At 39.6% G+C, this 24029-nt stretch overlaps 1 protein-coding gene across 1 annotated transcript in view; it reads left to right on the top strand.

Moving 5' to 3' along the window:
* LOC141112208 (uncharacterized) overlaps positions 1 to 24029 on the top strand; it is a 148853-nt gene that overhangs the window by 29879 nt on the left and 94945 nt on the right. The window contains exons 13-23 of the mRNA XM_073604803.1: positions 928 to 1092; positions 2449 to 2543; positions 3316 to 3442; positions 4724 to 4979; positions 8293 to 8342; positions 8518 to 8606; positions 9484 to 9635; positions 10413 to 10551; positions 12918 to 13028; positions 20137 to 20316; positions 23125 to 23364. Coding sequence (XP_073460904.1) covers positions 928 to 1092; positions 2449 to 2543; positions 3316 to 3442; positions 4724 to 4979; positions 8293 to 8342; positions 8518 to 8606; positions 9484 to 9635; positions 10413 to 10551; positions 12918 to 13028; positions 20137 to 20316; positions 23125 to 23364 — 1604 coding nt within the window. The remainder of the gene's footprint in view (positions 1 to 927; positions 1093 to 2448; positions 2544 to 3315; positions 3443 to 4723; positions 4980 to 8292; positions 8343 to 8517; positions 8607 to 9483; positions 9636 to 10412; positions 10552 to 12917; positions 13029 to 20136; positions 20317 to 23124; positions 23365 to 24029) is intronic.

The raw sequence follows: 24029 nt of genomic DNA, 5'->3' as shown, positions 1-24029 counted from the left end.
GCAGGCACGGCCGCGGCGCTGGAGGTGTGTCCCGGCTGAAGGGAAAAAAAAAACCTGCCAAAGGGAGCCAGGGCTTTCATTACCCTCGGGATGGTGTCACCCCTCTAGTGGGCGGCACCCGGTGCAGACCGCACCCCCCGCCCCCGTCTAGCAACGCCACTGATCCAATGAAGTATTGCAAACTAAACTGAGTGATATCTTCAAATTATGTTCAAAAATGTGTGCCAAGTTCTTGCCGTTGATAGAAAGAATTCCATCACCAAATAAGAAAGATTACACCATGAAGTATAAGATATCTGCTTACCAGATACCAATGACCCCTTTACTTAAAAAGAGAGTCACTAGCGCTTGTGCAGGATTGTGCCTGCTCACATGGAAGGCTGAATACCCGGATGATGTTTTAGGCATGGATCTCTCCCGTCCCACTCATTCAAGACAAGGATATAGGGAAACAAACAAAGTCTCCATAGCGTAAAACCATTTAATATAAAATTGAAATAACATAAAAAACGCCAAATGGCCTCTTACATTTGAAGGTGCCCACCCGGTACTGGGGCTGTTCGTATATCAGGGTAGATTGGTATCATGGACCCATCACATTGCCTCGTATGCGGCGTGCGTTCCACCCAGTACGGATGTACCACCAGAGGATCCGGATGTTGGATGACGAAGGGAACACACGTGACCACGTACCGCTCCGACGTACGTTTCGTTGTGAACGTTCATGTGCTGACACAGGATTGCTGCAAAGATCTGTGACTGGACCAAGAGGATTTCCAAAGCATGATTAGGGTTTTATCAATGGGACTGTTAAATGCATGAACTTTTACATAGCAGTTAATATTTTTGCAATGAACGTAGAAGAGATATTTATTACAAAGTTGTGATACCAGGAAACACAGTAATGAACTAACACATGTTTTGCAGGTCTTTGTGGAAACTTTAATGCTAAGGAGGGAGATGATTTTAAAACATCGGGTGGTCTAGTAGAAGCCACAGCATCTGCCTTTGCCAACACATGGAAAGCCCAACCCAACTGCCATGATGTGTCAGACCTGATGGATGATCCCTGCAGCCTCAGCATTGAGAGCAGTAAGACACTGTTTTTCATCTAATTACTACCAAATATCCATTCCAGTGCAGGGTATGGTTTTAGATAAACAGAAGTCTAACTAATGCCCAGAAATTCCCGCTGAGTGATCAGTAAGACCTTTCCCTATGCTGAAATTGTTTTTTGACCATAGGGTTCTCCTGGTTGAGATTCTAAGATCCCACATTTTACCTATTCATGTAACCAGCAATCTCTACGTGAAATACCATTACTTAAATTGAAAAGAATTAGTTAGCATACCTTGCAGTCTATGCTGTGTATTTAAAATAAAGACTTGAAACATTAATAGTAAATAAAATGACAACACAAAGTGTAGTATACTGTATACTGAAAAAAGAGTACACTCTTTTTATTTATAATCTTATTGTTGGTTGGGTGTCAGCCACTCACTGTCCTGATACCACCAATCACCAGGCTGTTTTTTATAGGGTTCTAATATGTTAAATGCATATAAAGTATTATGAAAAATATTGTTGTTGAAATAGTCTGGTGTCAAAGTCTCTTTTAAACGAACGAGAAGCTTATGTGACAAACCAAACACTCTCATGTCTCAGTTGCTTGTAGAAAACAAGTTCTGCCCATCAAGCTCCCTAATAAACCCAAATAGGAAAACATGTTGCCTTATGGGTCAACTAATACAGGAGAGTTTTCTACTCTAAAAAGGAAATTCTACAACCATTTCTATTAAAACAGAAATACATTTCATACAATGGGATTCCCACATCTTTTACAGTCATAGACAGGTCTGTCTATTGAGCCTCCACAACAGGCCTCTGTTCTATTTGTTTGTAAATTACATCAGTCCAAGACTTCTATTCCAAAGAAAAGACGCAACATATTCACCATTGAGGCTTTAGTCCAGCAAAAGACCTTGGCCAAAATCCCCACCTAGAGACCACCAACTCTGACATTTCACCACTCAAGACTTAATGGTAGTCTCTATGACTAAGCCTTGAGTGGCAAAATGCCTCAGCCGGGTGGTCTGTGGGCGGAATCGCTAGAATGAAGCCTTAATGTTAGTTACATTATCAGTGTGCACCTGTTTCATCTATTCTTTGGAGTGGGCTTGGAGAACAGACGACTCCCATTCAACCAGCACCTGAATTCCAGGAAACAGTGTGCAGTGCCTTGAGCAAAGAAATTCTGCCTGCCCCTTGAAAATCAGGAATTTATATTTCCTATAAGTATTAGCAGAAACGTTTCTCCATTCAGTTAGCAAATATCACATGCAGTAAATATGTCCAGTAATTTTAAACAGTAACGTTTTTCCTTTATTTTGTTATATTTTTACATGTTGCTCCCATGCATACATAATAACAGCACACCATTCTTTCTAGAAACCTACGCAGACTATTGGTGCTCTAGTATAGAAAAAGGCGAGTCTCCTTTTGCTAAGTGCCATTCAGCAGTAGACCCGGCTGGGTATGCAAAGGTGAGTGTTGTACTGTGTGTGGTCACATCTCACATATAAGGGTTGATTTACTAAAATAAATTGGATGTTCACTTTGCAAAGGAAGTTGCACTTTGCAAGGAACTTAGCCCCAGAGCTTAGTGAATGAGGTGAAGATTTGCTTCACCCTCTATGGAACACAGATGTAAAAAAAAAGAAAACTAACAGGGTGGTTATAACCCTCCCTTTTGACCATTAGCTACACTTTAAGGATCAGTAAGCTGCAATATTTTTGTTTTTATTTTCGAGTTACAGCTACATTTACATCTACATTGATACAGCTACATTTAAATAAATAGATAAACACAATTTTAGATAGATAGATAGATAGATAGATAGATAGATAGATAGATAGATAGATAGATAGATAGATAGATAGATAGATAGATAGATAGATATGTATGTTTTTGTGTGTGTGTGTGTATATTACCTATCCCCAGCCTTTCATGAAGTATTCATGATTTATTGACATACAACACTGAATATGACAAATTGAAACATTGAAAGATAGACCCTAATTAAAAGTGACTTTATCTACATATCAGTCATTGTAACAGACCAGAATCCATCTGGAGTTGTGTCATAAGCAAAGGATGCCACCTAATGTCCATATTTATCTATCTTTAAATAAAAAAAAAATTAAAAATAAGATATTGGAAAATCCTTATTTTGGAATAAAATGGCATTGTGTTTTTCTAAAAGCGTTACAAACTCATGCTTGCACTTACACCAATTTTGTTTCCATTTTGCACAGAGATGTCGTTATGATACTTGTAACTGTAAAGACAGTGAGAAGTGTATGTGTGCTGCACTCTCCTCCTATGTCAGGGCCTGCGCTGCTAAAGGGATCATTTTGTGGGGCTGGAGGAATGGAATATGTGGTAAGCACTGATTTGCCAGTAAATAATGTTACTTCAATAAACTAATTGTGACAAAAAGTTAACACTTTTGCGTGTCTTACTTAATAACTATACCTCAAGATTTTGCATTACCTCTACCTTTTAACTTTTGGCATGCTAATAATTTCTTGATTTCCAGCATTGTGTAGGTAGCACAGCTTAGATGAGATGCAAAACATTTTTAAATATTGTAACAATTTTCAGTACTGTACCAGGAACACAAATCTATCCTGTTTATAACTTGGAATGAGGTTCAGGTGTGCCACTGCTATCGGTTTGTGGAAAATCTATAGTATACGCAAAGTTTGCAAGTTGCAAATTTTTGGCTTAAAACATTGCATATTCCAGAAATTAGGAACAACTATGCTATGTGGTGCATAGCTTTTACCCCCGATCAGCTGAATCATAAAAGCTGATAATCTGAAGAAATGGATAACCCAGCACTCTTTCTATAAAAGGGTGGGCTCAGAAGCAGCCATATTGTAAGTGTGCATAGGAGCTTTTAGGGAGAGATGATAATTCTGTGTAATTCTTTTAAATGTTGGCATTGGCACATGTCTCCAAGTGCCTGGCTTCCCATGCCCTTTGTTTGACAATAGTATGGATATTATTCCCACAAATGGCCAAAATTGAATAACACGATTCTCCCTCTCACAGACTTCGGTAGGTTTTGCAACAAAGTTAGTGAACTTTGAGCAACATTGGGAACATTGTTTGTGAACTGAACCCCTATTTAACACCCCTTCTACATTGCTTCTTAAAACGGAGCTCCAACAACCCCACCAAAAAATGTAAAGTCAGCAGCCTCAAATACTGTAGCTGCTGGCTTTTAATATTAGGGCACTTACCTGTCCAGGGATCCCACAATGTCGGCACCCCAGCCAATTTCTCAATCGGCTCTCGGGTGCTGCTGCCGCCATTCCTTGTAAGGGAAACAGGCAGTTCCCTACTGCAGATGTGCAACGCGCACTGTGCTTCCTGAATGGCCCGGCAGAGGTGAAAGGAGGAGGAGGGGGGCGAACTTCCAGGGGACCTTGCAGCAGCGAGGTCTCCCGGAAGTCGGGATGGGTACCTGTCAAAAACAGGCACCCGCTCCCCCTCCCCCCCAAAAGGTGCCAAATGTGGCAACAGAGGGGGAGGAGGCAAACAAGTGAATCTTTCCCTCTTGGGTGGAGTTCCGCTTTAAGTACAGTTAGTATAATCAGTATATGAGTGTATAAAGTAATGTATACTTATTTAAAATATTATAATTCACTATTTCAGACAAGGACATCTCTTCTTGCCCATCAACCCAAGTCTATCTATATAACCTGACCACATGCCAGTCAACCTGCCGTTCCCTGGGAGAAGGTGAGAAAGCCTGTGCCAGTGGGTTTACTGCAGTTGATGGCTGCGGATGTCCAGATGGAGAGTTTCTGAATGAGAAGAACCAGTGTGTACCCATATCTCAGTGCTCGTGTTACTACCAGGGCTCATATTTGAACCCATTGGATGTCATCCACAAACAAGCTGAGCGTTGGTAAGTAAAACAATAACATTTATGGCTGCCATAAACTTGTGGTGACCAATCACAAATCAGATTTCGGTAGCTTACTGAGGGAAAAATAATAAATGATTACTTCTAATCAGTAGCTGTAGGTTACTATATGCCATTACTCCACAACTAGCCAATGAAGACAATTATACATGTATAATCTACACTGAATTTCCTTTGTCTTTTAGTTTATTTGCATGTTCTCCTAGAAACGTTAATTCTGCATTTCTTCCATTCAACAAACAGACATGATTTTTTCTTTGCCTACAAGTTTATCCATATGCAAATATAAATCTTTTATATATTGCCACTTACCAGTCTTTAGATGTGTTGGTTGCATTAGTTTCTTTTTTTCAATTTATTTTTCCCTATAGTTTCACCTGGTGATCCTGCCAGTAACACACTAGCATATGTAAACCCTCACCTGGAAAAACAACCCATTTAATTTAGAATAGAAATGAAAGGGAAAATATCTTTGTATAGATATAAACAAACATTATAAACACTTTTTCCCCTCTTTTTTTTTATAAGTGATTACATACCCTCTTTTATTAGCTGAATAAAAGTTGGGGGAGGAGAAAAAGCAGCACACTGATCTTCCCAGTGAATGGCTCTCCGGGGTGGGGGGGTATGTCAGAACAAGTCTTATAATTAGAGGAGAGCAGGCTGAGTTCCCAACATAGCTAGAGAACTGACCACAGTGTGTTCTCCCGCTTAGCTTGGTCAGTATTTAAAAAGGAAAGCAGAGGGACTGACAGGAACACCAGGGATTTCACACAAAGGATACAAAAGAGTACAAGTTACTTTTCATAAAAGTACATGGTGCAGCAGGCACATATCAGGAATATGAAATGTTGGGTTTACATACTTTGTAATGTCCTAGGATAAGCATTGTCACTGTACTGTAATTATGGAGGAGCAGTATTGTCACCCCAGGACATTCGATTTTTAAGACTACAGAACATTTCTTCTCATTTCTCTAACATACAACAGTGGGTTTCTGCAGCCCATAAAGGAAATCGGGAACATTGTAACCAATTATATTGTAGCACAAGCAGGGAGGCAGGAAGGTATCAGCTCACTTGACTTTTGGCATTTTTTTTAAAGAATAGATCTACAAAAATACTTTCAATGGTTTATTTACCAGACCAGAAGGGAGAAAATACGAGAAGCTCAGGGTTTACACTTTAAAATAAAAATAAATGATGTGCATAACAATCAACTAAATTGTAGTTTTCAGTAATAATGTGAAAATGATTTTTTCAATCATTGGTTGGTGTGGGGTACTGCACATATTTGTTTATACAGTAAAAATGTATTTTGAAAAAGCTTGTTCTCATAGAGCACTATTATGTATGTGTAAATAAAATATGTATTTAAAAAAAATAGAAATCAGATTAAATTCATATCATAATTCATATTTAAATATATAAAATAAATACACTGTATTTTATTTATTATAAACAATTAAACCCACCAAAAATATTTAGATACCAGACCTGAATTATATGCAGGATCTCACTGTTCCAAATTTTAGTAGTCTTATTATTTGTAATTTATAAATGGTATATATTTTTTAAATATATTTTTACTATTAATTATGGCATAGGAATAATTTGGTTGTTGCCAGATCTAAACTGTCCATGGACCTACATGGTTAGATTGAGGTGCAAGTACTATTTAACTATTTCTGATGCTTCCACTTGACTAGTTTTTTCATATGCATGCAAGCTAGGCTTGGTCAGGTGCATATGTTTATGTTCAATGAATAACAAGAGGTGTGGTTGCAAGATACTGAAAGCAATTACTTATTTAAAAATAGGAAAAAATAGCTACTTTACAAGGTATTCAAATGTTTCCAACATTTGATCTATTTTGCCTCCAGCATTGGTTAGGCAGGGGTGCCCAGTGGTGCTCACAGCTATAAAACTGTTACCTTAACCAAATATAGCCATACCAGCAGGCAACTGTTATCTTATGCCTATGTGTAATTTTAGAACTAACATGTTTTGAGGTTGAGTTGTTATTTTCATTTTAAATAGCAGGTTGTAATTATTTCTATAATAATTTAATAGCAGGAAACACATCTTTTTCTTCTATAATAACAACAACAGTATTATTTGCTTTATATGACAATGTCTGATGTTACAATAAAATGACATCCTAAAAGGATTATATGTTTGCATTTCATTACTTCCAACAGAAGTCCAAAAGGCACGGGTTTATTCCTTATTTTAGGATAGCCATGTTAATAATCCCTTTATGTGCTTATTGTACATCCAGATACACTTGTACATAGACCAAATGCAGCCTAAATTTACATTCATTTATCCTGAATGGTATAGGAGTAGGTGGGGGCCTGGTGTATGATACCGGAAAGCGGACTAAGTGCACATGGAGACTGAAAATGCAGCACAATGTATTAACACAAAATTCCAACAAGTTGGGCTAACAAGCCTAAACAATGCAGTCAAAGCAATTATAGGGGAGCCTTACAGCAGAGCATATACATATTCTCTCTACCGTAGAAGACACACTAGGCGGCTTACTGTACCTGGCAGCATCTGACAAAGTAGGAGGCTGTAGAACAGTGTAATGGTAGTAGCACCTGAAGAAGCAGATGTCCCCAATGATGGACACGGCTTGATGCCCCTACTCTGACCCTCCTTCACTGGAACCTCTCCCTATGCCTGTCACACTGGAGGAGATTTACTAAAACTGGTGCACACAGAATCTGGTGCAGCTGTGCATAATAACCAATCAGCTTCCATGTTTTATTGTCAAAGCTTAATTGAACAAGTTGAAGTTAGATTGGTTACTATGCACAGCTGAACCAGATTCTGTGTCCACCAGTTGTAGTAAATCGGCCCCACTGTCCCTAACCTAACCCACTCACACAATGAATGCCAATGCAGTGAGCCAATGCTTTTTATAAGCACGGGCCTCACTAAAATGGCCCCCAGGGTCATCCATGGTTGCAGTGTCCTACCGGGCAGCTGCTACCCTGATGACATGCATGGAGGCTTCTGAGGAGCAATTTTTCTCTTATCCTCCATTCTCCTCCTGTAGCAGCGATGCGAAACAGCACACCTACAGCTAGGAGGCTGTACTGAACCTGCTATTGCAATCCTATGTTACAATTGTATAACTGCATACATTTACAATGATTGTTCCACTCATGTACTAATTTAATTGCTGATAGTCCAGGGGGACATACCAAGACTGGATAGGGATATCACTGAATATAAACATGAAATACTAATGATGTATTTTTTTGTTTTCTTACTTTCTCAACCAGCACTTGCCACCATGGGAAACTTATTTGCGCTACACACTACGCCCCCGAAGGTAAGGACATATACTACGCATTATTATATTCAGTAAATTTTAATCACAGATTGTACATATACAGAAATCATAATCTAAGCCTTTGTGGTAAACAGAAAGTGCTCAGACATTTGTATGACCAAACAGAATCAGAACTTGTCCAGTTATTTTAGACTCATATAAGGTCTCTTTCCAGATTGTCCTGCAGGAAAAGTCTATTATGACTGTAACAAACAAAAAGGTGCCCCCATCCATAGGAGCTGCAAGACCATTGGTGCTGAATATGTAAGTGCCTTGTTATTTATGTATTTCAGAGCAGGGTAAATTTAAAGGGAACCTATTTTGTTTATTTATTATGGTCAGTATTAAAAAAATTAAGTACAAATATATTAATTTTTTTTACAGGTAAAAAATTAACATTTCATAATAATAATCAGAGTAATATTTAGTGTTCAGTTATTTTAGTTTTCAGATATACTGAAAGAAGTCTGTTTTTGAGAACTTAAGGGGGTTGCTTTACTAAAGGCAAAGAGGTTGTTCACGTTTGCAAAGGGATTTCCACTTTGCAGGGGAATTTTCCATTTGCTTAGTAAATGAGGTGAAGCTCTGTTGACTTTCATTATCCAATCCTATGCTAAAAAACACTGTATTTTATACATTTTTCTTGCCCGTGATTGAGTATTCTTTGCAAAGTGAATGTTCATGATGTTATCTAAAAGGAACTTAAGTGCAAATTCTTTTGCAAAGTGAACTGATTTGCTTTTACTAAAGGGAGTCACTTCTTATCAGCTATCTTAGTCCACAATCTAAATCAGACAAACTTTTAGCCACAATCAATGTGTCAATTGTCAATCAATCAGCGTCTGTTTTTGACTTAACCACAGACCTCTGGGAAACCTTTCTCATATAGTAAATGTTTATTTGTAAAACATATATATATATATATATATATATATATATATATATATATATATATATATATATGTGTTTAGAATGTTTAATACAAACATAAGATAACAGTTTAAAAAAATGAATTTTATATTAAAATAAACTTGACCCAAAACTATTATAGGTTCCCTTTAAAGTATATACACTTGAAAATGTTCAAATAAATGAACATTGCATTACATCGTGTTGGTATATATTTGGTTTGCATTAACAGTTCCAGACAGAGTGTATCTCGGGATGTGTTTGCCCTGATGGACTTCTAGATGATGGGGCTGGTGGTTGTGTTTCTGAGGCACGGTGCCCATGTATCCACAATGATGATGTTTACCCCCATGGGACTAAAGTCAAGGTGGATTGTAACACATGGTAAGTACAAAATTGAATCATTCTGTTTAGCAATATTTAGTCTTTTGCCAGATTTTCTTCCTCTGAAGATGTCTGTTAACCTCCCCCACATTCTTTAATTAATTACACATGGGAAAAAAACTGAGAAAGGGGCAGATAAGCTCTGCAAACCACTGATGGAATGGGAGAACAGGCTATGCACATTTGTATTGTAATGAAAGGGGGGCCCCTGTACATAGCTGATGTAATTAGGAGAAGGGGCTCTGTACACTTACAATGCAATGGACAGGAGCTTTCTGTACGCTCATTTACTGCTGATGCAATGAAAGGGAGCACTCTGCAGAAATTAAAGACAGGGCCCCAGTTGTAGCGTATGATACCTCAAGCATTATAGTGAACAAAGGCCTTCTATCGCTCAGAAACAGGGATAAGCCAAACATACTTAAGTTCACGGCATTTAGTAGAAATGAGTAGTGACGTTATCATGAGGGGACAGCAGGGGACTGTGGTCTCGAAGCACTGTTGCAGTAGTGAGGGTCCAGGATAAGGGATTTGAGTGATTATTGCTGGCTTCACAAGGTAAGGGGGGAAAAAGCCTGTCAGGATGGGTTGGGGGGGGGTTGATTGAGGGGTGGGCAAAAAATTCTACTAATTCATCACCAGAGTTTTCAAAAAAATTCTATCTCTATTTTTGTGTTGAGGAACTTGGGACAAAAATGATCTAATAAAGCAAAATTTATATAATTCAGAATAATTCAATTATTTTTGGATATCCATCTTATGATTGCTTTTTTTCAGTCTTTGTCAAAGTGGACGATGGACCTGTACCGATGTTGTGTGTTATGCAACATGTTCAATCTATGGCAATGGTCATTACATCACTTTTGATGAGAAATTTTATGACTTTGATGGAAATTGTGAGTTTGTAGCTGCACAGGTATGTGACCCTATAATTATAGATTTTAGCGGTGTGCCTGTTATACATAATGCATAGTTTTGGATAGATTTGGGAGGGGATAGAACCTCTGTTACGGTTTTAGTTTTGTCCATGTCTCCACTGGCAATAGTCACCCTTTTTTGTGTCCTAGTGACCATTATCATGAGGACATGATGATGGGCAATCCAAAAACACATGGCTGTAACCAGAACAGCAGGTAAGGGAAATCTTCCAATGGGGACAGCTCTTTTGGTAACAGCTGTCTAAGAGGGCATTTCTACTCATTTTGAGGAGATTTGCTCTTACTTTCTGTTGTTGTCGCCCCACTGGTACACAGACTACAAAAAATCCCTTAAGAGACATTTTAACCATTCATGTTATGTGACTGATTTCTGAATTATTTACACCTTTAGAGGTAGTTAATATTTAGGTAGTGGCCATTTCTGAAAAAACGTGGAAATGTTTTTTAGGAATGTTCTAAACACATAAGAAACAAACTCAGTTCCACTTTGAGGAAATTTCCAAAATAAAATTATGAACAAGTGCACTTATTTTTAAACATGCTTTTCATTTGTTGTTAATATAGATGAATGTTTTTTTTCTTCATACATATTCTGGTACAGTGTGAAATTACAGTTTATGGTGATTGTGACACATAATTTACATGAGAAATTTCAGCTGTCCACTCTACATTTAGTCTTATAAGGGAATTTTAAACTGAACTACATTTGATCAGTTCATCCCACTGCCCTAAAAAATCCCTTTTGAATGGGACTAGGATTAAAGAATTTGCTAACACAGTAGTGATTCGAATTGTGAAAGTGAAAACATTAGTGCAGTGTACTATTCCATTTAATTTTGTACCTAGGATAGGCACAGGTTGGGAGGGCAATACACTGTGCATGTATATAAAAAGTACATGTATACTGCCAATCAGTATTAACATCATTGTAAGACCCTGCTAGATCCAGGACGCAACAAAGTGCAGACTTTTAACCTGATTAACACTTGGCATCATGTCCACCTGCATCACCCTGGTGAAGATCTTCTTTATGTACATATAATGGTTCACAACATCACTCGACACACAGTCCAGGGCAGGGTATCTCAACCAGAGTTCCATGGAACCCTTGGGTTCCTCCAGGGGTTGTTAGGGGTTCCTTGAGCAGTAAGCAGGCTCTGTTTCTCAGAAAAGTTACCACTAGCACCATTGATCTTTTTAGCTATCTGCAAGGGGGTAACACTTCCCAATGTCCACAAGTGTAAAGAGCATTCTTCCCACTGACCATCACAATAATGTATCATGAGATGTAGATATAGTAATTTTTAGCAGGGATTCCCTGAGACTGGAAAACTATTTCAAGGGTTCCTCTGTGTTGAAAAGGCTGAGAAAGGCTGGACTAGGGTTTTGACAATGTTGTCAGTTTTAATGGTGATGTAGAAAGGTGGTAGATTTATTTGAATTCATATTTTTGGGATTTTGCAACAAGAAATTATTTTCTGCGCAGTGGGTTTATGCTAAGCCCCTCATTTGCATTTTTTTTCTCAGTTATTTTGTATGCATACATCCCCATAAACCTTGTCTACTATGAACAACACACCACACTTTGGCCTATGCTCCACCATATTATTTATCAATCTGATCACTGCCCTGTCACAGTACACAATGCTAGTTTAGGTAGGAGAACAACTGTCTCTAATTTGAATTGTGTTGAGTTGAGTTGTATAGTCAGCACTAATACTTATGTATGCGCACAGTGGTGGAGGTGAGAACACTTACTTAATGAATTCCATTACCAGTGCATGTGTGGTAGAACGGGTGCATGCACTGTGAATACTATTCCTAGCATATGCACAGTAATGGAGTAGACAGCATTTGTTGAATGAACCTCAATGCTGATGAATGTGCTGTAGTAAAACAAGTGCACAAGGGATACTACTGCTGGCACAGACAGAGTGGCTTCAAAGACCATTCATTCATGCAGAATGTCCAACTCACAGAACTAATACTTTTCAAATGAAACACAACTATCAAACATGCAGGGAGGGAGAGGATACATAGCTTGAAAGTGTTACAAATGTACTTTTTGTTATTGCTTATATCAAAATCAATATTAGTTTTTAATAGTAAGTTAAATTTAAAGAACGTTTTTTATTGAGGCACACATCACTGTATTTTCTCCAGATTACCAACCTACATCCTACTCTGTCTCTCTTACTAACTCTCCTCATCATACCAGTTTCCCAAATTTTTTAAGCTTGTATATATCCAGGGTGATTAATCACTTATAATATACCATACTCTATATGATGTAGTGCAATAGGAAAGAGATTGCTGCTTTTAACATTTAAAAATATATTTTTAGGATTATTGCGGTCCTAACCATTCTGCTGGCAACTTCAGCATCATCACAGAGAACATCCCATGTGGCACTACAGGAGTTACATGTTCCAAATCCATCAAGGTTTTTCTTGGGGTGAGTATCTTGGAAGATCATTATCCTGGTTCTGGAAGTTTTTGCAAAAATATGAGCAGGGAAAGACTCATGACTAACGCAAACTGAATTCCAGGCATCTTAAATCTATTAATGTAACCATTGTAAATACCTGAATTTGACTGAGTAGCAGCCTCATATTGTCCCTGTACAGCAAGGTGGGAGAAGTAATTCAGTCACAGGATGAGGATGGGGATACGACCAGTGAGGGTTACTCAACTGTAACAGAGAAATATCGGGTCTCCTCTCCAACCAGCCAGGGCTACAGTGTGGGGAAGAGCTGTGTTAATATTAAAACAGTACTATTAGAAATGTCATCTGTGTTTGTAGCTATTAGCCAGCAGCTCAGTGTTAATTGCAATTTTTCTCAAACATAAATGCATACCCTTGCTCTTACGTCTGAAATACTGTAAGTACCTATTCTTTTAACCACTTGCCGACTGCCTCACGCCGATGTATGTCGGCAGAATGGCACGGGCAGGCAGAATCACGTACCTGTACGTGATCTCCCTGCTGCAGGTGGGGGGTCCGATTGGACCCCCCCCCCAGTGCCCGAGGCGGTCGGCTTTGGTCTGGGAGCGATGAGAGATGAGGAGGAGGCCATCCATTCGTGCCCCCCCCCTCGCAATCGCTCCCAGCCAATCAGAATCATTCCTCTGCTGCTGTATGCTAAACAGCAGCAAAGGAAATGATGTCATCTCTCCTCGGCTCGGTATTTTCCGTTCCGGCACCGAGGAGAGAAGACTGGAATGTGAGTGCACAACACACACACAGTAGAACATGCCAGGCACACTTTACACCCCCGATCCCCCCGATCACCCCCGATCACCCCCCAATCACCCCTCCCCCGTCACATTGACACCAAGCAGTTTTTTTTTTTTTTTCTTTCTGATTACTGCATGGTGTCTGTTTGTGACAGTTAGTGTTGTAGGGCAGTTAGTATTAGCCCCCTTTAGGTCTAGGGTACCCCGCTAACCCCCCCTAATAAAGTTTTAACCCCTTGATCACCCCCCCGTCGCCAGTGTCGCTAAGCGATCATTTTTCTGATCGCTGTATTAGTGTCGCTGGTGACGCTAGTTAGGGAGGTAAATATTTAGGTTCGCCCTCAGTGTTTTATAGCGTCAGGGACCCCCATATACTACCTAATAAATGTTTTAACCCCTTAATTGCCCCCTAGTTAACCCTTTACCACTGATCGCTGTACAACTGTTACGGGTGACGCTGGTTAGTTAGTTTATTTTTTATAGTGTCAGGGCACCTGCCGTTTATTACCGAATAAAGGTTTAGCCCCCTGATCGCCCGGCGGTGATATGCGTCGCCCCAGGCAACGTCAGATTAGCGCCAGTACCGCTAACACCCACGCACGCAGCATACGCCTGCCTTAGTGGTATAGTATCTGAACGGATCAATATCTGATCCTATCAGATATATACTAGCGTCCCCAGCAGTTTAGGGTTCCCAAAAACGCAGTGTTAGCGGGATCAGCCCAGATAATTGCTAGCACCTGCGTTTTGCCCCTCCGCCCGGCCCAGCCCAGCCCACCCAAGTGCAGTATCGATCCCTGACACTTACAAAACACTAAACGCATAACTGCAGCGTTCGCAGAGTCAGGCCTGATCCCTGTGATCGCTAACAGTTTTTTGTTAACGTTTTGGTGAACTGGCAAGCACCAGCCCCAAGCAGCATCAGGTTAGCGCCAGTAGCGCTAACACCCACACACGCACCGTACACCTCCCTTAGTGGTATAGTATCTGAACGGATCAATATCTGATCCGATCAGATCTATACTAGCAGTTTAGGGTTCCCAAAAATGCAGTGTTAGCGGGATCAGCCCAGATACCTGCTAGCACCTGCATTTTGCCCCTCCGCTCGGCCCAGCCCAGCCCACCCAAGTGCAGTATCGATCGATCACTGTCACTTACAAAACACTAAACACATAACTGCAGCATTCGCAGAGTCAGGCCTGATCCCTGCGATCTCTGTTTTTTTGGTAGCGTTTTGGTGAAGTGGCAAGCACCAGCGGCCTAGTACACCCCGGTCGTAGTCAAACCAGCACTGCAGTAACACTTGGTGACGTGGCGAGTCCCATAAGTGCAGTTCAAGCTGGTGAGGTGGCAAGCACAAGTAGTGTCCCGCTGTCACCAAGAAGAAGACAAACACAGGCCCGTCGTGCCCATAATGCCCCTCCTGCTGCATTCGCCAATCCTAATAATTGGGAACCCACCACTTCTGCAGCGCCCGTATTTCCCCCATTCACATCCCCAACCAAATGCAGTCGGCTGCATGAGAGGCATTTTTATGTCCTCCCGAGTACTTCTACCCAACGAACCCCCCCAAAAAAGATGTCGTGTCTGTAGCAAGCATGGATATAGGCGTGACACCCGCTATTATTGTCCCTCCTGTCCTGACAATCCTGGTCTTTGCATTGGTGAATGTTTTTAACGCTACCATGCACTAGTTTTAGCGTATTAGCGTAGGGTACAGCATTGCACAAACTAGGCACACTTTCACAGGGTCTCCCAAGATGCCATCGCATTTTGAGAGACCCGACCCTGGAACCGGTTACAGTTATAAAAGTTACAGTTACAAAAGAAAGTGTAAAAAAAAAAAAAACACAAAAAAAATATAAAATAAAAAAATATAAAATAAAAAAAAATAGTTGTCGTTTCATTGTTCTCTCTCTATTGTTCTGCTCTTTTTTACTGTATTCTGTTCTGCAATGTTTTATTGTTATTATGTTTTATCATGTTTGCTTTTCAGGTATGCAATTTTTTATACTTTACCGTTTACTGTGTTTTATTGTTAACCTTTTTTTGTCTTCGGGTACGCAATTCACGACTTTGAGTGGTTATACCAGAATGATGCCTGCAGGTTTAGGTATCATCTTGGTATCATTCTTTTCAGCCAGCGGTCGGCTTTCATGTAAAAGCAATCCTAGTGGCTAATTAGCCTCTAGACTGTTTTTACAAGCAGTGGGATGGGAATGCCCCCCCCACCGTCTTCCGTGTTTTTCTCTTGCTCTCCTGTCTCAACAGGGAACCTGAGAATGCAGCCGGTGATTCAGCCAGCTGACCATAGATCTGATCAGAGACCAGAGTGGCTCCAAACATCTCTATGGCCTAAGAAACCGGAAGCTATGAGCATTTCATGACTTAGATTTCGCCAGATGTAAACAGCGCCATTGGGAAATTGGGAAAGCATTTTATCACACCGATCTTGGTGTGGTCAGATGCTTTGAGGGCAGAGGAGAGATCTAGGGTCTAATAGACCCCATTTTTTTTAAAAAAGAGTACCTGTCACTATCTATTGCTATCATAGGGGATATTTACATTCCCTGGGATAACAATAAAAATGATTAAAAAAAAATAAAAATGAAAGGAACAGTTTAAAAATAAGATTGAAAAGCAAAAAAATAATAAAGGAAAAAAAAAAAAAAAAAAAAAGCACCCCGGTCCCCCCCTGCTCTCGCGCTAAGGCGAACGCAAGCATCGGTCTGGCATCAAATGTAAACAGCAATTGCACCATACATGTGAGGTATCACCGCGAAGGTCAGATCGAGGGTAGTAATTTTAGCAGTAGACCTCCTCTGTAAATCTAAAGTGGTAACCTGTAAAGGCTTTTAAAGGCTTTTAAAAATGTATTTATTTTGTTGCCACTGCACGTTTGTGCGCAATTTTAAAGCATGTCATGTTTGGTATCCATGTACTCGGTCTAAGATCATCTTTTTTATTTCATCAAACATTTGGGCAATATAGTATGTTTTAGTGCATTAAAATTTTAAAAAGTGTGTTTTTTCCCCAAAAAATGCGTTTGAAAAATCGCTGCGCAAATAAAGTGTGAAAAAAACAAACAAAACACCCACCATTTTCATCTGTAGGGCATTTGCTTTAAAAAAATATATAATGTTTGGGGTTCAAAGTAATTTTCTTGCAAAAAAAAATAATTTTTTCATGTAAACAAAAAGTGTCAGAAAGGGCTTTGTCTTCAAGTGGTTAGAAGAGTGGGTGATGTGTGACATAAGCTTCTAAATGTTGTGCATAAAATGCCAGGACAGTTCAAAACCCCCCCAAAATGACCCCATTTTGGAAAGTAGACACCCCAAGCTATTTGCTGAGAGGCATGTCGAGTCCATGGAATATTTTATATTGTGACACAAGTTGCAGGAAAAAGACAGATTTTTTTTTTTTTGCACAAAGTTGTCACTAAATAATATATTGCTCAAACATGCCATGGGAATATGTGAAATTACACCCCAAAATACATTCTGTTGCTTCTCCTGAGTACGGGGATACCACGTGTGTGAAACTTTTTGGGAGCCTAGCCGCGCACGGGACCCCGAAAAACAAGCACCACCTTCAGGCTTTCTAAGGGCGTAAATTTTTGATTTCACTCTTCACTGCCTATCACAGTTTCGGAGGCCATGGAATGCCCAGGTGGCACAAACCCCCCAAAATGACCCTATTTTGGAAAGTAGACACCCCAAGCTATTTGCTGAGAGGTATAGTGAGTATTTTGCAGACCTCACTTTTTGTCACAAAGTTTTGAAAATTGAAAAAAGAAAAAAAAAAATTTTTTTCTTGTCTGTCTTTATTTTCAAAAACAAATGAGAGCTGCAAAATACTCACCATGCCTCTCAGCAAATAGCTTGGGGTGTCTACTTTCCAAAATGGGGTCATTTGGGGGGGTTTTGTGCCACCTGGGCATTCCATGGCCTCCGAAACTGTGATAGGCAGTGAAGAGTGAAATCAAAAATTTACACCCTTAGAAATCCTGAAGGCAGTGATTGGTTTTCGGGCCCCATACGCGGTTAGGCTCCCAAAAAGTCCCACACATGTGGTATCCCCATACTCAGGAGAAGCAGCTAAATGTATTTTGGGGTGCAATTCCACATATGCCCATGGCCTGTGTGAGCAATATATCATTTAGTGACAACTTTGTGCAAAAAAAAAAAAAAGTGTCACTTTCCTGCAACTTGTGTCAAAATATAAAATATTCCATGGACTCAACATGCCTCTCAGCAAATAGCTTGGGGTGTCTACATTCCAAAATGGGGTCATTTGGGGGGGGGGTTGTGCCATCTGGGCATTTTATGGCCTTCAAAACTGTGATAGGTAGTGAGGAGTGAAATCAAAAATTTACGCCCTTAGAAATCGTGAAGGCGGTGATTGGTTTTCGGGGCCCCATACGCAGCTAGGCTCCCAAAAAGTCCCACACATGTGGTATCCCCGTACTCAGGAGAAGCAGCTGAATGTATTTTGGGGTGCAATTCCATATATGCCCATGGCCTGTGTGAGCAATATATCATTTAGTGACAACTTTTTGTAATTTTTTTTTTTTGTCATTATTCAATCACTTGGGACAAAAAAAATTAATATTCAATGGGCTCAACATGCCTCTTAGCAATTTCCTTGGGGTGTCTACTTTCCAAAATGGGGTCATTTGGGGGGGGGGGGGGTTTGTACTGCCCTGCTATTTTAGCACCTCAAGAAATGACATAGGCAGTCATAAACTAAAAGCTGTGTATATTCCAGAAAATGTACCCTAGTTTGTAGACGCTATAACTTTTGCGCAAATCAATAAATATACGCTTATTGACATTTTTTTTACCAAAGACATGTGACCGAATACATTTTGGCCTAAATGTATGACTAAAATTGAGTTTATTGGATTTTTTTATAACAAAAAGTAGAAAATGTCATTTTTTTTCAAAATTTTCGGTCTTTTTCCGTTTATAGCGAAAAAATAAAAACCACAGAGGTGATCAAATAACATCAAAAGAAAGCTCTATTTGTGGGAAGAAAAGGACACAAATTCGTTTGGGTACAGCATTGCATGACCGCGCAATTAGCAGTTAAAGCGACGCAGTGCCAAATTGTAAAAAGTGCTCTGGTCAGGAAGGGGGTAAATCCTTCCGGGGCTGAAGCGGTTAAGAAAACCAGATAAGGTGCCAGTTTGGTTTAATTAAAGAAAAACCTAAAGTAGATCTAAACCCTAACTTGATGGTATTTAGTTTGCTAAAGCACTTCATACATGAACAATTGCCATTGTTTTTTTTTTTGTTTTGTTTTTTAACTGTCAGCCCTGTTGGTTTCCGGTAGCCTCTTTTAACCAGGTCCTATCTACACACAATTACTCCAGCATTAGCTGCAAATCATTGCTCTGTTCCAGCTTTTGATTGTGAAAGCATTTGACCATGCAAGTGCAGTATGTTTAGGCATGGCTACTCATAAGGGTTGTTTTATAGGAGAGAGTAGATAACAATATCTGCTCCCAGTTATACTCCACTAGTATCTGCACACCTCAGCCCATTCTTTAAATGTAAACTTCAATGTGGAACCTAAATGTCCCATTAAGTTCTTTCTGCCTAATATACACTTATTATAGCACAGAGAGTTATGTAATTGTAGAACAGCCAGTCGTTTGGCCACATGATCAGGCTCTCCTCCTCATTCTATTGCCATTTAGTTCTGCTGGGCTTCTGCCATCTTCTGACTCCTCAGTGCAGTGCATGTAAAACACCAGCTGCACTGTATTATTGTGTGGAACTCTCTTTAGCAGTACAGCCATGCTGTTTTTTTCTTTTAAATGTATCCCATATTCCAAACCAGGGTAGTGAAAGGTTGTCAATACAAGAGCCCACCTGAAAGACAGCTGTTGCCCTATAACAAGAAGTACCTGAACAAGGACCTGCATGACAGGATCACTAGGTATTAGTTTTTTTGCAGATCTGGTGATATGATCTATTGTTTACACAGTTCACCCCTGTCTGGGTTACAGAGGATTTTCAATTAGTGTAAATAAGACCAAAACTTTATTTCAAAGGCAACAGCAGAAACAGCAATTGGAGAAGTTTGTTGGTGACCTATAGTGTGGTGATATCTATTTTTTTGAGTATCCATACTTTTAAATTTGTTGTATGTATAACTGTGAATTGCTATTTGTCTTGGTGTAAAAAAAAAAACAGCATAAAAATTGAATGTTAGTAAAATCTCACCCCAACAGTATTAGTTCTATTAAATGCAGGCAGACTTGTTTGAATGAATATATATAATAAAATAAAATAAATTAAATATTTTTTGGCTTATCTCAGGATAAAGTATTAAAATTATCAGATAAAATCTTAGTGGAAACTGAAGGCCAAGGTGGAAAACATGTGAGGTACCTGACCCGTGAAGTTGGTCTTTACCTGCTCATTGAGGCAAGCAATGGTATTCTTTTGATCTGGGACAAAAGGACGACCATATTCATCAAGGTGTCACCTGCATACAAGGTAAGATTGTATTCAGTATTAACTGTTAAAATCATTGTAAAGGATATTTTTTAATAACAAACATTTTATATGTACCTGCATTGTGCTATGGTTTTGCACAGAACAGCCCCAAACCTCTTCTTGAGGTCCCCCGCTGGCAATGCTGGGAATGCTAACTGTCACATGTGCTTGTGCTATCAACCAAGCAGAGGCTAAGATGGCAGTCTCATTGGCTGAAAAGGTTAGGTGGGTTTAGTTCTGCTTTAAAATAAATGCAAACCCTAAGGCCTCGTTCATATCATGGCACAGAGAGGTCAGTTTTTCTGCACACGTTCTGCAAGGGCACAAAGAAAGCAATGGTTCTCTATGTTTCCTGTTCACACCACAATACTGGTATCACATGCAGATTTTTTCTGCGCAGGAATCTGCAAGGTGTATAGTTTTCTACATGGGAAAAAAACTGACATAACATCAACATTGATGTGAACAGAGCACACATGAAAACCGATATCTACATGCATAAAAACTCACTGAAACGCACGTGAAATCTGTTGTAAACTGATATAAACTCATGTTTCTGCAAGTGAAATCTGTGTGGTTTTCCCATCAGTTCTCATCAGTTTTCATGCACATATGGTGTGAAGGAGCCCTTAACCCCCCTAGCGGTATTCCCGAGTGTGGCTCGGAGTGGATTTTCAATACCAAAAGCAGTAACCCCCAGCCAGACTCGGGATCGCATCGCAGGATCCTTGTAGAGGTTACTTACCTTGTCCCTTGGATCCTACGATGTCTCCCCACTGTGATCTGCGAGCCGCCGTGTCTCGCTCGATTCACAGTGCTGAGCTCCGTTCCCTGCGAGCGTTGCGATGCACGGGGACGGAGTTCGGTGCCAAATTCAAAAAGTAAAACACACAGTACAGATACAGTATACTGTAATCTTACAGACTACAGTACTGTATCAAATAATTACACATCCCCTTTGTCCCTAATGGTTTCTCCAGTGTCCTGCATGCAGTTTTATATTATAAAAACTGTTCTTTCTGCCTGGAAACTGGAGATTGTCCATAGCAACCAAAACTGTCCCTTTACATCAAAAGTGGTTTTAAACCAGCTAGAAAACAGCGATAATAAATTAGAATCACTTGCAGAATTGAGCGATAGTGATTTGTGGGGAAATCCGTCATCAAACACTAAAAGTAACGAAAGCGACAATTCTGCAACTGTGCAAATTTCAGTGTTTTTGATTTGATTACATTATTGAATAATTTTTATTATTATTATATTATTATTTGTTATAAATATTTATAGTTATTTATTATATTATAATTTTTTATTTCGTTTTTCAACTTTATCATACCCGGGGAGTCTACTAGACTCTTGTTTGGACAGATTTAAGTGAATTATTCCTAAGAATTACAGGCCTATTATATAAAATGCCAAATTTCTGTGCAAAATAATTGTACCGCTTTCAGCATCAAAAATCTGAAATAATCATACTGCCAGGGAGGTTAATGAATGACATTTAGTTGCACTGTGTACCATCAACAAATGCCATTTGAACCTGCTTCCCGCCTGACCTATAGTCAAATGACAGCCATGATCTTTCCCATCCTCATATGATGTCCTGCAAAGTGTATATAAGATATTAGTGATTTGGTATACATATTGTACTCCCCTGCAGACTGACCATTGTACATATCTGGCCAGTTGGCCCCTCTGTTATTCCTGGAGGACATACCAATACGTCATCCAAGAACTCAGTTAGCAGCTGTGCTTCACATACTGGCTGGTGATCAAGGACACCCTGCTTTCTTACAAACACTTATCGTTGTGTAAGAGGAAAGAACGCATCCTGACCGCCAGCTGGCACCAGTGCAATTCAGTAACAATTCCAATTATAGTAAAATTCAGCCCTCCATAGTATATGCAAGCCCCATCCTGAACCTGATCTGGCCTGTATATTAATCCCTCACCCCCTTTATCCTGCACATTTGTGCATTCACCACTTCACACTTTCATCCACCCACTGTATATGACCTATACATTAACCCCCTTCAACTCCTGATCCTTCTGTGCATGACCTATACATTAAGGCCCCTTTCACACTGGGGCGGGGGCGGCGTCAGCAGTAAAGCGCCGCTATTGTTAGCGGCGCTTTACCATCGGTATTCGGCCACTAGCTAGCGGCTGAGAAAGGGTTAAAAACCACCGCAATGCGCCTCTGCAAAGGCGATTTTCCGGCGGTATAGCCGCGCTGTCCCATTGATTTCAATGGGCAGGAGCGGGGAAGGAGCGGTGTATACACCGCTCCTTCCCCGCTCCGAAGATGCTGCTAGCAGGACTTTTTTTCCCGTCCTGCCAGCGCACCGCTCCAGTGTGAAAGCCCTCGGGGCTTTCACACTGGAGAGACAGCAACGGCTGTTTCGGGTTGGTTTGCAGGCCCTATTTTTAGTGAAATGGCGCCTGCAAACCGCCCCATTGTGAAAGGGGCCTAAGTATAACTCTTGCACCCTTACCATCACCAGTAACTGGATACAATATATCTTTGCTCCATTCTCTGCTATTCATGTGTTTATCTTTCTAAAATGCCAAATTTTTAAGCATAATGCAAGTGATGGAAAATAATGGTGATGCTGTATGTGACTTTATCAATCGTTTTGTGTTACAGGGATTTTGTAATTTTTTGAGCCTAGATTTGTAAAAAAAAAGTACTATTACATGTCAATCAATAAAGCCATCAATAAAGAACCAACTGAGATTTTGACATTGTGGATTTAACATTTAATCACAGCATATATAACATTTATATACATTTATATTTTTCCACAGGGTAAATTGTGTGGCTTGTGTGGAAACTTTGATGACAATTCACAAAATGACTTTACAACCAGCCACTTGTTACAAGTCAATGATGTGCTGGAGTTTGGAAACAGCTGGAAAATTGACTCTACCTGTCCTGATGCAACAGAGGTGATCAACCCCTGCAGTAAGACCCCACATCGCAAGTCCTGGGCTGAGAAGCAGTGTGGACTAATCAAAAGTGATGTCTTCAAAATTTGTCACAGCAAGGTAAGAAGATCAGAATGGAGTATGGAATATAATACCAGGTAAATTAAGAATTTGTAATACCAATTGTAAGAGTTCAACTGCAGGCACTTTTTTTTCAAAATTTCAGATAGATTAAGGAATGGTAAGAAGCTATCTCATGTTTTATTGACGTTTGTGGACTCCTCCTCTCATTTCCTGTCTCAGTCGCAGTGTTGTCACTGGAACAGAGGGTTAGGGTAAATCTTTTTAGTTTCAATAGTTTTTATTGCTATATCAAAAAGAACAGAAAAATTGCAGTCATATAAATATGAGATGGTCAAAAATAAACAACAATGCTGTTGAATTATCTATGAAGAATCTTAACTTCAAGTATTACATATAATATGTATCTAAATGACTGTTACAAAGGATCCAACTCTAAAAGATCATATCTTCAAAAGAATTCAACCTTAAGAAAGACATCTCCAAAGAGGAGTGAAGAAAAGTTCAAAAAAGAGAGAAAAGAAAAGAGAACAAAAAAAAAAAGGGGGGGGGGGTACACAATATGCAAGCAATAGAGAATCAATTAAAAACAGTTCGATAAATAATCTATACAAGGTTTCCATATCTTGTCAAAAGAACATTGTTTGTCCAGTAAAATTGCTGTAAGACGTTCATTAATCATTATAAATGATCATTTATTTTTT

The sequence above is a fragment of the Aquarana catesbeiana genome, linkage group LG11 (assembly GCF_042186555.1).
Source record: "Aquarana catesbeiana isolate 2022-GZ linkage group LG11, ASM4218655v1, whole genome shotgun sequence".
Taxonomy (NCBI): domain Eukaryota; kingdom Metazoa; phylum Chordata; class Amphibia; order Anura; family Ranidae; genus Aquarana; species Aquarana catesbeiana.
This window is presented reverse-complemented; position numbering and strand designations above follow the sequence as displayed.